General features: G+C 41.9%; 1 protein-coding gene across 2 annotated transcripts in view; it reads right to left on the reverse strand.

Moving 5' to 3' along the window:
- The window catches only part of DIP2B (disco interacting protein 2 homolog B), a 224352-nt gene that overhangs the window by 10260 nt on the left and 201047 nt on the right, over positions 1–13045 (reverse strand). For both annotated transcript variants that reach the window (XM_044915421.1, XM_021704908.2), the window contains 8 exons: positions 11760–11881; positions 10442–10553; positions 8160–8269; positions 7329–7459; positions 5527–5695; positions 4227–4397; positions 3130–3191; positions 1920–1977 (listed from right to left, as the gene is read on the reverse strand). In XM_044915421.1, coding sequence (XP_044771356.1) covers positions 1920–1977; positions 3130–3191; positions 4227–4397; positions 5527–5695; positions 7329–7459; positions 8160–8269; positions 10442–10553; positions 11760–11881 — 935 coding nt within the window. The remainder of the gene's footprint in view (positions 1–1919; positions 1978–3129; positions 3192–4226; positions 4398–5526; positions 5696–7328; positions 7460–8159; positions 8270–10441; positions 10554–11759; positions 11882–13045) is intronic.

The following is a 13045-nucleotide window of genomic DNA, read 5'->3' on the forward strand; positions in this document are numbered from 1 at the left end:
AGAGGTATAATAAGGTTCATCCTCAAAAATAAACCAGGGAACCAATCAGTCTACCTTCGCTTCAAAGGGATGAGGAACTGCAGCCCAGAACCATAACAGTAGGAATCTGTAATGTGACTGCCCTTTCTCATGATCTATCCTGTTCACTGGAGTGATGGCAGGAAAACCCCTTAAAGCAGAAAGGGCAGCAGGGAGGGATCATGTGAGAGGTTCTGCTCCCGTCTTCAGCAAGAGCTTGTGAGAGGAACTTGAAGAGTAAGAGAGGACGGTGGCGGCTTTGCAGGAGAATGGGTCCTACCCCTGGGATCATGAAAGACATCACATGCTCGGGATCTCCCTCAGGAGAGAAAAGGAAGAACAGGTGCTGGCCGTAAGAATGGCTCACGGCTTCTCTGCTTACCCATATTCTGTCCCTTAAACCTCCTTCTCCATCATGGGTTTCTAGAGTCTGAGGTTAGCTGAGAAGAGCTACAACGATTATCTAGGCTCATACATCTAAGACCTCAAGGAAGGAAGAGAAAAGACCGTTCTCACTGGTCTGGGTCAGGCACTGCACTAAAAGCTTCCGAGGCACCCAACCACGAGCTGAGGTGGATGGAGATCTGACAACGTGGTAAGATGATCAACCCAACTCCACTTCAAAGAGTTTAAATGGAAGAGAGGAACTGGAGTAAGTGCCCCATGGACTTGATCTACTGCATGATAGGTTAGGTAGGATCCCCTTTTTTCTGTATAGTTTTCCCCTATGCCCTTCAGAATTACTAGAAGGAATTCTGAGGCATCATTGCTATTTCTTCAAAAGAATGAGAAACTTGCTAGCTTATGCTGATGTTCTATCACCCTTAGTAAATGTTCAGAACTGCTACAGACTTAAGGCTGTGTCTCTCCAAAATTCATACGTTGTATGTAATCTACCTAAATCCCCGATATGATGGTATTAGGAGCTGGGGCCTTCTACCATGTGGGAATGCAGCAATAGGACGGCCATCTATGAACCAAAAATTCTTCACCAGAATCTGCTGGTGCCATGATCTTGGACTTTCCAGGCCCCAGAACTGTGAGAAGTAAGCTTCTGTTGTTTATAAGCCACCCGGTCTATGGCATTCTGTGATAGCAGCCCAACGGGACTAAGACAGTAACTGTGTCTCTTCTTGAACATTTTATTTTATTTTTTAAAGATTTTTAAAAATTTATTTGACAGAGAGAGAGACAGCGAAAGAGGGAACACAAGCAGGGGGAGTGGGAGAGGGAGAAGCAGGCTTCCCGCTGAGCAGGGAGCCCAAGGCGGGGCTCGATCCCAGGACCCCGGGATCATGACCTGAGCCGAAGGCAGACGCTTAACAACTGAGCCACCCAGGCACCCCTCTTCTTGAACATTGTAAAGCCTCATTCTAATCTAAGATATCTTATCCCCATAAACACACACTCTATATATCTGTAGTCCCTTCCCCATTTTGGTTTCTCTTTCAGCTTTAAACACATGCATGCCCTCCCTGATCTTCAACCACACCTCTCCACTGCCACCCTATTTTTCTCCCTGTAACACTTATAAAGACAGAATTGGCTCTTTCTAAGTGCTGTTCACTTCTCCACCTTGAATATAATGAACACTGAATTTCGCTGATTTGTCAAATAAGAATAACACGTCAGTTGCATTTTTAAAAAGAATCTGTGGAAATTAAGAAAGTCCACATCTACAATTCTTATCTATGTACCCATATGCATTTGAAAGTATTAGCTAAGGTGAAACTGTTGAATTATCTCCAGATTTCAATTAAGGCTTGCCCTGGGTACTATTATGTTACATGGTTTCAAGTTTCTTTAAAAGGAACCAATAAAAAAATAAAAAATAAAAAAATAAAAACAAATAAAATGAACCATTTCCCAGGTAGACCAACTTCCAATGGTTAACAAATTACCTTTCCAGACTCTGAGAGAAGCAAACTCTGGGGGGCACCCCGTTCCACAAGACGAACCCTGTAGAAGAACAGTATTTACTATATACATACATACATACATACATATATATATGTATTTGAAAAAATGGCTGCACCACGTCTACTACAGCTATATACTGCCCTCCTGAGACCTTTATTTTCTCTCTCCTTCTCATGCTAGAGCGGAGTTTCTCAAACTTGGCACTACTGACATTTTGGGTCAGATAATGTTCTTTTATGATTTTTTTTTTTTAAAGATTTTATTTATTTATCTGAGATAGAGAGAATGAGAGAGACAGAGAGCACATGAGAGGGGGGAGGGTCAGGGGGAGAAGCAGGCTCCTTGCTGAGCAGGGAGCCCGATGCAGGACTCGATCCCGGGACTCCAGGATCATGACCTGAGCCGAAGGCAGTCGCTTAACCAACTGAGCCAGCCAGGCGCCCTCTTTTATGATTTTTTACGAGGGGCTATCTATCCTGTGCATTGCAGGATGTTTATCAACATCCCAGGCCTCTACCCACTAGATGTCAGTAGCAACCCTCTTGTTGTAACAAGCAAAGCCATCTATGCACGTTGTGAAATGTCCTCTGGAGGGCAAATTCTCCCCACTGAAAACCACTGTCCTAGAGAGATGCTCTACTGTGTAGGCTGGGTCAGTGCCCCGGGGCACATCAGTGAACACAGCCGAGGTCGGTGGGACCTGGCAAAGGTCCCAGAGCCCTAGGACCAGGCACTCACCTTGGGACATAGCTAAAATTCCCGTTAGCTGATGCGGAGGAGGGCTTTTATCCCTGGGGTTTAGATAAAGTGTTGTTTCAAAAACCCTACTCTGCCTCATTTATTTTGTCTGTTCCATCTCTTATTTTTAAACTCCCAGAGGAAAGAGTTTACCCATTTTAGTTCACTTTATATCAAATGTCACAAAATAGTTTTACATAGGCAGGAACTAAGTATTACATTTTAATATTAAAGAACAGCACAGCTGTTCTGAGAATATCTGAGAATTAGAGCTTTCTTCTTACAAACATAAATCTTATCAGGTATTAATAAAAACAAATTCCTTCCCTCTTCCCATCCCTCCCTGGAAGATACAAACAAAAGGAATGAGGGAGAGAGCCAGCTTTCTTGGGGCTCAGAATTTTTTATGCTTAGAAACTCAAATAGGGAACGAGCATAATACATCTACTGTACCTGTCATGTCTCAATGATTTCAGATCTACATACACAGTAGTTGGATCAGGCCCTGAGGTTCCCTAAAGAAAAAGAAATCAGTGCACTGTTTATTTAAAATTTAAATGAATTGTGTTTCCATATTTCACATTCTCAAATCAAGAAATAGATAATTTAGCCATACACATGAAAAATCCAAACTCTATTCGGAAAGCTCACCCTCTCTTCAGCCAGATGAGGCAGGGCTGCAGTCAACACCTGAAAGAGACTCATGGCCTCATGTTTCTTTTCCTCCCTCCCCTGGGAGAGCAGGCCAGGAGCCTAGTCACAGGGGCTGGAGCAGCCCTGAAAGGTTACCAGGCTGAGGAGGGTTCTCATCCCTGGACTCAAGGCAGAGATGAGACACGCCAGCATCCACAGGATTTTTAAAACCAACACTGGCCTAAGTGGACAGTAAGGAGCCTGTAATGGGGCTCCAAGGTTAAATCATCATGATGCTACCTGAACGTCCTTTGCCCACGGTCACAGAAGCCCTGAAAGTACCCACCCATGTATGCCATCTTCTTTTACTCTCCCTCTTGTCCCTACCTATATTTACCGTATTAGCCTCCCAGCTCCCTAAAATCAGACTTAGTTCTTTTCTATTATTTACCCACCAACAATAACATGGCAAAGTTGCCATCTGGCTGAAGAAAAGAATACAGGCTTATTTGTGCTTCCTTTGTTTAAAAAAAAAAAAAAGAAGGAGACAGAAAAACAGAAGGTAAGATATTAATAAAATTCAAATAGGACTCAAAAATCTTGGTTCATCATCATGTACCATTAAACTACTAGAAGTAAACATTTAAATTGGGGCTCATCTGCTGGGCGTGACTCCAAGCGTGTGTACCTAGTAACTCAGTGATTCTACAGAATGACCCTGTGAAGAACAATTCTATTATCTTCATCCTACCGGTGAGCAAAATGAGGCACCATGAAATCCAAATGAAGAGCCTGCGGTCCCAGAGCAAGTAAGTGGAACTGGGCTCCTGCCAGGCTACCTGGCTTTGAAGCCTCTGCTGTGGAGCACCACACACTCCGCTTCCATTTATTATCAAGCAAGATTTCATGACAGTCACCTGTAAACATATCGCTACATTGACTCTGGATCCAAAAGTGGTGCTGACAGCCCGAGGGGACAGCCCAATGTCTTTGAAGAGCTTGGAGAAGGACTGCTGGAGGGCAATGCGGGGTCGCTCCTCAGCCACAACCACACATGTCCGGATGCAGGAGAGGTTGATTCCTCTGGTCTGTAAGACACCAATGGCCCGGGAGTTGAAGTCAGTAGGAACAGAAAAAGAACCGAATAGTAGGGCCATTGTTCTATCTCTTTGGTCAGGAAGAGCCAAGGAACTATGTATTCTCATCTCAGACACTCAGGGAAAAGACTAAAGTTTTCAGAAATGCCAAGGCATTCCACTAACATCACTACCCACTGGTAAATCTGTTCATTCTCTATTTCTTTCCTCTTTTATCTAAAAATCTTAGATTCTTCAGCGATCCACTTTTATACCTCCCCATTTCTGTGCTTTAGATGTCTTCCTATTTCAAAATGGAGAAGGGACTGAGAGAAAAAGAAATCCAGCACTCTAGAGATCGAATCTTATTTCTTTTTATCCTTCTTAGGGTCAATCCTCTATTTTTATTTATTTATTTATTCTTATTTAAGTTCAGTTAACATATAATGTATTATTAGTTTCAGAGGTAGAGGTCAGTGATTCATCAGTCTTCTGTAACACCCAGTGCTCATTACATCACGTACCCTCCTTAATATCCATCACCCAGTTACTCCATCCCCCCCACCCACCTCCCCTCCAGCAACCCTCAGTTCGTTTCCTATGATTAAGAGTCTCCTATGGTTTATCTCCCTCTCTGATTTCGTCTTGTTTTATTTTTCTCTCCCTTCCCCTGTGCTCTTGTTTTGTTTCTTAAAATCCACATAATTCTCTATTAAAGAAAATCAGTGTCCTCTGACTCTCTCATATGCCAGTCAGACATATCATCCCTGGGTACACACACGAATGAGCTCCCCTGATCTTTGGGGCACACCCCAATCTCCACTACTCTGGGGCTGCAAATTTTCTTGGAAAAAAATCCTACTGGGGGTCATGGTTCTCTTTCATCTTTCCACAAAGTCATTTCCATTCAGCCTCCCGACTAGTTCTACCTTCCTCTCCACAAAGTAAGACTCAGATTAAACTCTGAAAGAGCGCATGAAATTAGAAAGTGGAAGAAATAAAATTTCTGAGGTTTACAAAATGTTGGCTGGCTAGAAAAAAGCAGGCAGATAGGCCTGTCAGGCCCGGCTCGGGTCTCGTCATGCGTGGCCCGTTTCTTTCAGGGCTCTTGGGACCAGCTACTTGTGTGGTTGCTTCTTACCTTTAGCACCTCCACTTGGTTTCCAAGCCCTTTGGTGCAGAGCTCCATTACTGAATAGGAGCAGAAAGTGTCCCTTATTTTGTACTGGTTGACAGTGGAGAGCCAGAGGAAAAGGTTGTTTTCTAACTCCATAGGAGGAATTAAGATGGACTGGTGACCTGAATAGACACTGCAAAGAAGAAAGGCGAGAGCTGACATTATCAATTCATCCTAGACGTCTTGATGTTTTAGAACACCATCCATTCAACAAATATTTACTGCATGTGAAGGGCTGTGTAAGGTCATATGAGATATAAAGTTCTAAGCATCAACCTTGCTCCTGTCCAACTCACAAGACACAATAACTAAAATAAAGCAGACTGGTATATACTGTAACTGAGATGTGAAGATCATAAAACCAAGATAATAAAAGAAGGAGCAAGTCATTCAAATTAGGAAAGCTGGGGCGGGGGGTGGGGGCGGTGTTTCACTGAGTAGGTGTCAGTTGACCTGGAGCTTAAAGAATGTGCAGGAGTTTGACAGTGGCTGGAGGAAATGGGGGTGGTGGTGAGAGCATTCCAGGCAGAGGAACAGCATATGCAAAGGAAAAGAAACATAGAAGTATATGGTGTGTTTAAAGTTGTCAGAAATAGCATCCTAGTATGAAATCCTATAGCACAGGATGCATGGGGGAGTGGTGAGAAGTGAGGCCAGAAGGGTTGGGGCCAAACTGTAAAAGAGCGTAATTATCATCTGAAGGAGTTTAGGCTTTACCAGCAGCAGTCTCTGCGGCTTTAAGCTGGGGCGAACCCAGCACCATGGAGAGAGACTGGAGACACAGACACTGGCGAGGGAGGGACAGGAGAGGTGAGAGATGATGAGGGCTTGAATCCCGACAATGCAGCCAGGATAAAAAGAAAGGAATGACGAAGTCACATTTTATATGTATAGTTCGCAGCCATGAATCCTCAACTTCCTAAACCCAAGTATAGATCAGAATCACAAAGAGCCCAAGAATCTTGTATTTAAAAAATACTGGAATTGTGGTTGCCAACTCTGGAAATCTAAGTTATTAGTAAGTCTGGGGAAGGCCCATTAATTTGCTTTTTTAAAGACCCCGAGGTGATTCTTATGTACAGACAGGTTTAGGAACAACTGAGCCACAAAGGACACGACACTTAATTGGATGTGAGATGTACAGATATAGAAGTTGAAAATAATGCTCAAGTTCCTAGTTTGGGCCCCTAAGGTGAATGGTCCCATCCTATCAAAGATGAAGATACACAAGGGGAATGGCTGAGTTGTAGGTGTCTGTGAAGCACTCAGGGGGATGTCTACCAGGGAGGTGAAAATGCAGGGCTGAGAGAAGGTTCCCTGGGAGGAGTGGGGATCTGCCATTCCATAATGCTACTTTCCAGGCACATGCTGTCATCCAATCTCATTATACTCCTTCCTGCCAAACATTCTACTGTTTGTAGAATGTACGGGGGTACATTCTAGCTGTCAAAGCATGACATATTTCACCCAAGTATCATCCTTTTACTTGGCTCTGCTTCTAAAATAAGGATTACAGGATGGAGCAGAGAGCAAGTAATAAGATCACTCACTTTTTGTATGAGGCATAAAACTAACAGACAAGAAAAAAAAAAGGGAATATAACCAAAACTAAATGAACTTCAGAGATACATCAGGTGCACAAATTCTGGAAACATCAGCATTTTATTGAAAAGATTACCAAATTAAGGGAGCAAAGGGAAGGATGAGATGGTTATAGCCCCAAAGACATCCCCACTCATTCTGTTTCTTTGTTTTTCCATTCCTACCTGCAGAGACACCAGAGTGCAAAGCCAAGTCCACAGTAAGGGTCAAGGCAGATAGCGATCTGCCGAGAAGAATACAACTCACACTGGAGCTTGATGGCTCTACAAAGAGCATTGACTGCAGAGTGGGACATCTGGAAAGTAGGGAACATAGAACAGGATGGAACTGGCATCCCCACAGGCAGAAAAAGCCCTAATGATAGTTTTGAAAAGTTTCAAATTTCCCTCAAACTCCTCAAAATCATGTTTGTTTTTCATTGTTTCAAAAAGTCTATCTAAGTCTGGAGTGCCTGGGTGGCTTAATCAGTTAAGCGTCTGACTCTCAATTTTGGCTCAGGTCATGATCTCAGGGTCATGAGATCGAGCCCCATGTCCGGCTCCACCCTCAGTGCACAGTCTGCTTGAGATTCTGTCTCTCCCTCTGCCCCTCCCCACCCTCTAAAATAAATAAATAAATCTTAAAAAGAAAAAAAAAAAAAAGCCTACCTAGGTCTAACATAAGGTAACATATTTTTGTTCATTATTTAATACTGAGTTGTATGAAATATGAATCTATGGTTTCTTACTGGCTTTAACTGTGACTCTTGTTATCTATTAGCTTCTAGGCCAGGTTCAGAACACTTCGTAACACACATTCCTTGGGGTTACTTATTCCGGAAGAGCCAATGCTTTTATTTAAATATAGCAGGGACCTTTGATCCTCCGCCTACTGTCTCTGGTACAAGCAGTTGGCCTCCACATCTGAAGTCCCTGGGGCAGTGGTCAGCTCTATTTTGTGCAGACCTGGCATTGTGCCAGCATCCAGAGAGAGTCAGTATCTCCAGCCCACTCTACCTTCACTCCTGTCAGCATGCCAGTTGTGGAGACACTAAAATCAAGATACGCCAACATCTCAGCAGTGGGTGGTTTATACAGCTGAGGTAACCTTTTCCTGGGTAAATCATCTGCAATGAAAAGAAAAAAACCTGATGTCAATCAGACACATTGGAACATGAAAATCATTGCTCTTCAACTGGTTTTCTAAGGCTTTGCTATGGACAAATATAGCTCCTGGGATTTGCTAAAGCTTAGGCTTCTCCTATTTAACCAAACAGCTCACGTATGTCACTCCTAGAAGTGGGCTGGGGTTGAGGACACCACTGGGTAATATAAACAAAGCAAATCTACATCAGATAAATGTATTTACTAGAAGGTTGGTGAGGGGTAAAGTAACAAGGCGGTAGAAGACATGAACTAAGGAAGCAGATCACTGGTGTTCAAATTCTGCTCTGCCATTTACCATTAAAGTGACTTTGGAATTATTTAACCTCTTTGTTTCTGTTTCCTTATAATACTTACCCTCATAGGATTGTTAGAGAGTTGATTCACATAAAGCACTTTTCAAACAACTCAAAAACTCAAAAAGCCTTAGTTGTTATCATGCTGGTTCCAAGTTAAAGTTCATTATTTACCATTTAGTACATGCAATATCACTCATGGACAGCTTTAAAAGTTGTTTTTCTCCAAGTTAATACGGTAGATTTTTAAGAATGAAAACCTAGAATTAGGGATTATTTTCCTTTGCTCGTTTATTTATATACCTTGCCCTTCCTCCCAAATTTGCTTTGTAAGTATATCAAAACCAAGGATGTCAAGGATGTCTCTGGCCCCAACCATGCCTCTTTAATGACTCCTATGGCTTTCTGGATCAAGAAATAATTCTGACTCTAAAATTTAAATCTCTGTATTGTTGGGCGCCCATCTCTGGTCAAACCAAAGAATTTATCTATCACTTTCAACCCGCTTTTGTATAGTGTAGGGTCACTCATGTTCCTACAGAAACCTTTCTGTTGTCTGTATCACAGCCCATAGTTCAGGTCTTCCTGAAATGCGACTGAGTCCAATAACCGTAGTAAATCTACCTGCATCATTAACACCAACCCACTCCATTTGTGTTATATATAACTGCGCTTACGTCCTTAAGTAACAAATGTAAAAAACTCTAGTTCAGCATTTGGCACATAACCACCACAAATACCTGCCATCCCTGCATTTAAACCCATACAAATGTTCCTGAGTTGGACAGACACCATGTGGTACTTACTGAAAACAGGGAGAAAGGAAATGAATGGTTAAGAGTCTGGGAATGGAGCCAAATCAACTGGGTTTGAATTTTAGTTATGCTACTTATTTAACCTCCCTATACCTCAGTTTTCCTATCTGTAAAATGAGGATAAAATTTACACCTATCTAATAGGGTTGGTGTAAGGATAAAATTAGGCAATATATGTTAAATGACTGGCATATAGCAAGGGCTCAATAAAAGATGTTATTATTATGATTATATGTGAGGTGCTTTACATTATGTCATTTAATCATTACAGCTCCCTGAAGTGGTTATTACAACTCTCACTTTATGGACAATTTTGCCCTAGTAGGGATACACGGAGAGTAACAGAGTATCAGGATTTAAATATCATCTCTCTGACTCCAAAACCCACTCTCTTCCCTCTACCACCATTCTCCAGGTATCCCCACATCTTATCCCCCACCGTGCTTTATTAGCACGAATATCATCTACAAGTCATATACTTCATGGTTTTTAAAGTACTTTCCTATTATGCTGCGCTTGACATTCTTGAAAAATACGTGAGTCAGGTAAGGGTGGTTAGCATTTTAGGAAAGGGTAATCTCAGAGAAGATTATATAGAAAATAAGTACTTGAGCTTGAACTAGAACCAGGTCTTCTGACTCCTAGTCCAATGCTGCTTTAACTAGATCACATCTGGAAGTCGAGGATCAGATCATCTCAAGATTTTATATGGTCTTACGTGTACACAGTTATATTCTGCATAAAAACCTAACCACCATTTGAGGATGCCAAGAGTAAGAGCAAGACACTTTTTTGTTTCAAGAGCTTTTAGCAGACTGTGATCTGCACTTTGGATCTGGTTGCTGTAGCATCCAGTCCTTTGGTAATACAAGCGAACCAGACACGAAGTTTTGCTTCTGTCTTAGCAGGTGGAATGTGTTGCAACCTAAGAGTTGTATAAACATCTTTGGCATGAGAATCTAGGAGATCTCAGGGAATGAATGTTCTTGCTCCTTCAGTAGCTCTGGAGAAATCTCCCTTTCACCTGTGTCAATGATGGTTGGCCACGTTTTCACGTCCACAGCTGCTGCTGCCTCTCGGGACCTCAGTAACCTCAGCAGGGTCTGTGTGGTGAGAATGCAGGCTGCTTTGCTGACCTAGAAAACAAATGGACAGAAATAAGCACCAGGAAGCTCAGTTCCCATGTGGCACCACAGGCTCCGGCTGCTGCTAAAAGCAAACTCATACTGGACTAAAAGCACACCATACTGGACAGGACAGTTTTCGTTTTTCAAAGAACACACAACAGTACAGTGGATGCTGGTGTGTCCCCTACATTTGTCCTTCTGGAACTGTGTAACACTGAATTGTCTCAGAAGGATGGACCTGTTCACAACACAAGTTATTGTAAACAAATATTCTCAAATATCTCATAGTTAAAATCTCAGTGTGGATGCCAACATCTCTTGATTTCATGAAGACCACGATAAAGTCAAAACATGGATTTTGTACTGCTCAGGGAATAAGAGGAGTCAGAGGATCAGCTCTACAGGAGTTCGTGTCTGCCAGAGTCTAGTGAATGGAGAAACGTACTAGGCCTAGAACATATCCTGAATTTGAGGGATGCGGAGCTGTCATGGAAACTAAGCTCTCCTCTCACACCTATACATGGAAAACGCAAAGTGACCAACTTCCCCTTAAACTGCCAACAGAAGGAAACTCCCCTCCCTGCTGCTCTGTCCTACTTTGCAGAATATAAAGAGGGCATTCTGCTGAACTGAACTTTGTAATAAAATCATCTATGGTGAACATGGCTTTTACACCACAGGCTCTGGCTGCTGACAGAAACAAATGTTACACAAATTAGAATTCTGCCTCTTTGCTGTAACATGAATTAGGATATGATGCAATACAGATTTATGTTACTTCCTTCAACTCTCATATCCTTGAGAAACTTCTATCACTTCCAGGGCAAGATCTGGATACCTTTTAAGACTATGCCAAGTGAATTTATAAAACTAACCCAAATAAAAATGACCAACACTGGGGAGAATTCAGTTTGGCATGTCAAATTACCTTGGCTACTGTGCAGAAAAAATGAGAACATTTTTTTAAGAAGGGAGATAAAAAAAGTTTTGTGGAGAATTACTAATGACAGCCTCACCTCCTTAACGTTCATGATAAAAATACAATTCTGTACCTCACCAATAATCACTTTCCCATATTCCTTCACTGAAAAATGCTAGTCATTTTGTTCAGATAAATGAAAAGGAGGTGGTTTTCAGGAGACAGATTTCACTTCCCGACTCAACAAAACCGGAAATTTAGTAAGGATCCTGAGGCAAGATATACTCGGTACTTACATCAACAATCATGCGGACAGTAGGCAATGTGGCCGTAAGGTTCTGAGCATGAGGAGGTCGGACAGTGACAGGTATGTACCCCGCATACAGGCAACCATAGAATGCAGCTATTAACTCGATGCCTGCAAGACAGAATAACTTAGCTGCCCTGTATCACTCAGAAACTAAAAGGCAGATCTTCTAAAACCAGTTTATTAAATCATGTGCCAGATAGTTTATTGAGGTCATAATTTAACATAGATAATAGCAGAAGAAATTTTTTAAATCGAGAAGGGACTGAATGTAAAGAAGGAAGCATATAAAACAACTTAAAAAATATACAGAAGCCAAGAATAAGTAACAAGAAAGGAAGTCAGAAGTAAAGAAAACTCTTGAAAGACACCTAAGGAAGGTATTTTGAAATCACTACTTGATATTGCTTAGAAGAAATAACGGCAGAAATTAGGTCTGGTAACTTAGGAAATAAAAGAATGGGGAAAGGAGGGATGAGGAACACCTGAGCTTTAAAAAAATATTTAGAAGGCTGCTGTGTGACAAGCAATTAGACTTCTGAGATGTTGCTCCACCTATGGGTGCGAGTTTTAGGGAGGTAAAGTGTGACTCAGTTTGAAGAAGACTTTCCACTATCAGGACATGGAGAGTGGCCTTTTCAGGAAGTGCTCTGGTCCATCACCATGTCATTCACTGGTGGATGGAAGACAATCTTACAGGAACACCATAGGAGGGTTCTTTTACCAGAGGACTTTCTTTCTTTCTTTTTTTTTAAAAAGAGTTTTATTTATTTATTTGAGAGAGAGATAGAGAGAGAGTGAGAGAGAGAGCACAAGCAGGGGTGAGGGGCAGAAGGAGAAGTGGACTCCCCGCTGAGCAGGGAGCCTGACATGGGACTCGATCCCAGGACCCCGGGATCATGACCTGAGCCAAAGGCAGACACTTAACCAACTGAGCCACTTAGTCGCCCACCAGATGACCTTTTAAGAAGTCTTAGTATCAGTATAAATAAAATAGCATAGTGAGAATCACAGAACAAAATGAACTAAGGGGGATAAAAGACCAGAGAAAACCAGAGGTATGAGTGGGTAATGCGACAGAAGAATAAAGAAACGAAAAACTCAAATATTTCACCTAACATTTTTAATATTTACACCAAACTGTTATCAAATAATTCTGAGTCCCTCTTACTGTGAAGAGAACATTTTTAAATTAAATGAGAGCATGGAAGATGAAAGCAGCAATAACGAAGACTACACATCAATCAGGATATAAAGAATGCAAAGTCAAAAGAG

This window comes from Neomonachus schauinslandi, chromosome 5 (genome assembly GCF_002201575.2).
Source record: "Neomonachus schauinslandi chromosome 5, ASM220157v2, whole genome shotgun sequence".
Classification (NCBI taxonomy): domain Eukaryota; kingdom Metazoa; phylum Chordata; class Mammalia; order Carnivora; family Phocidae; genus Neomonachus; species Neomonachus schauinslandi.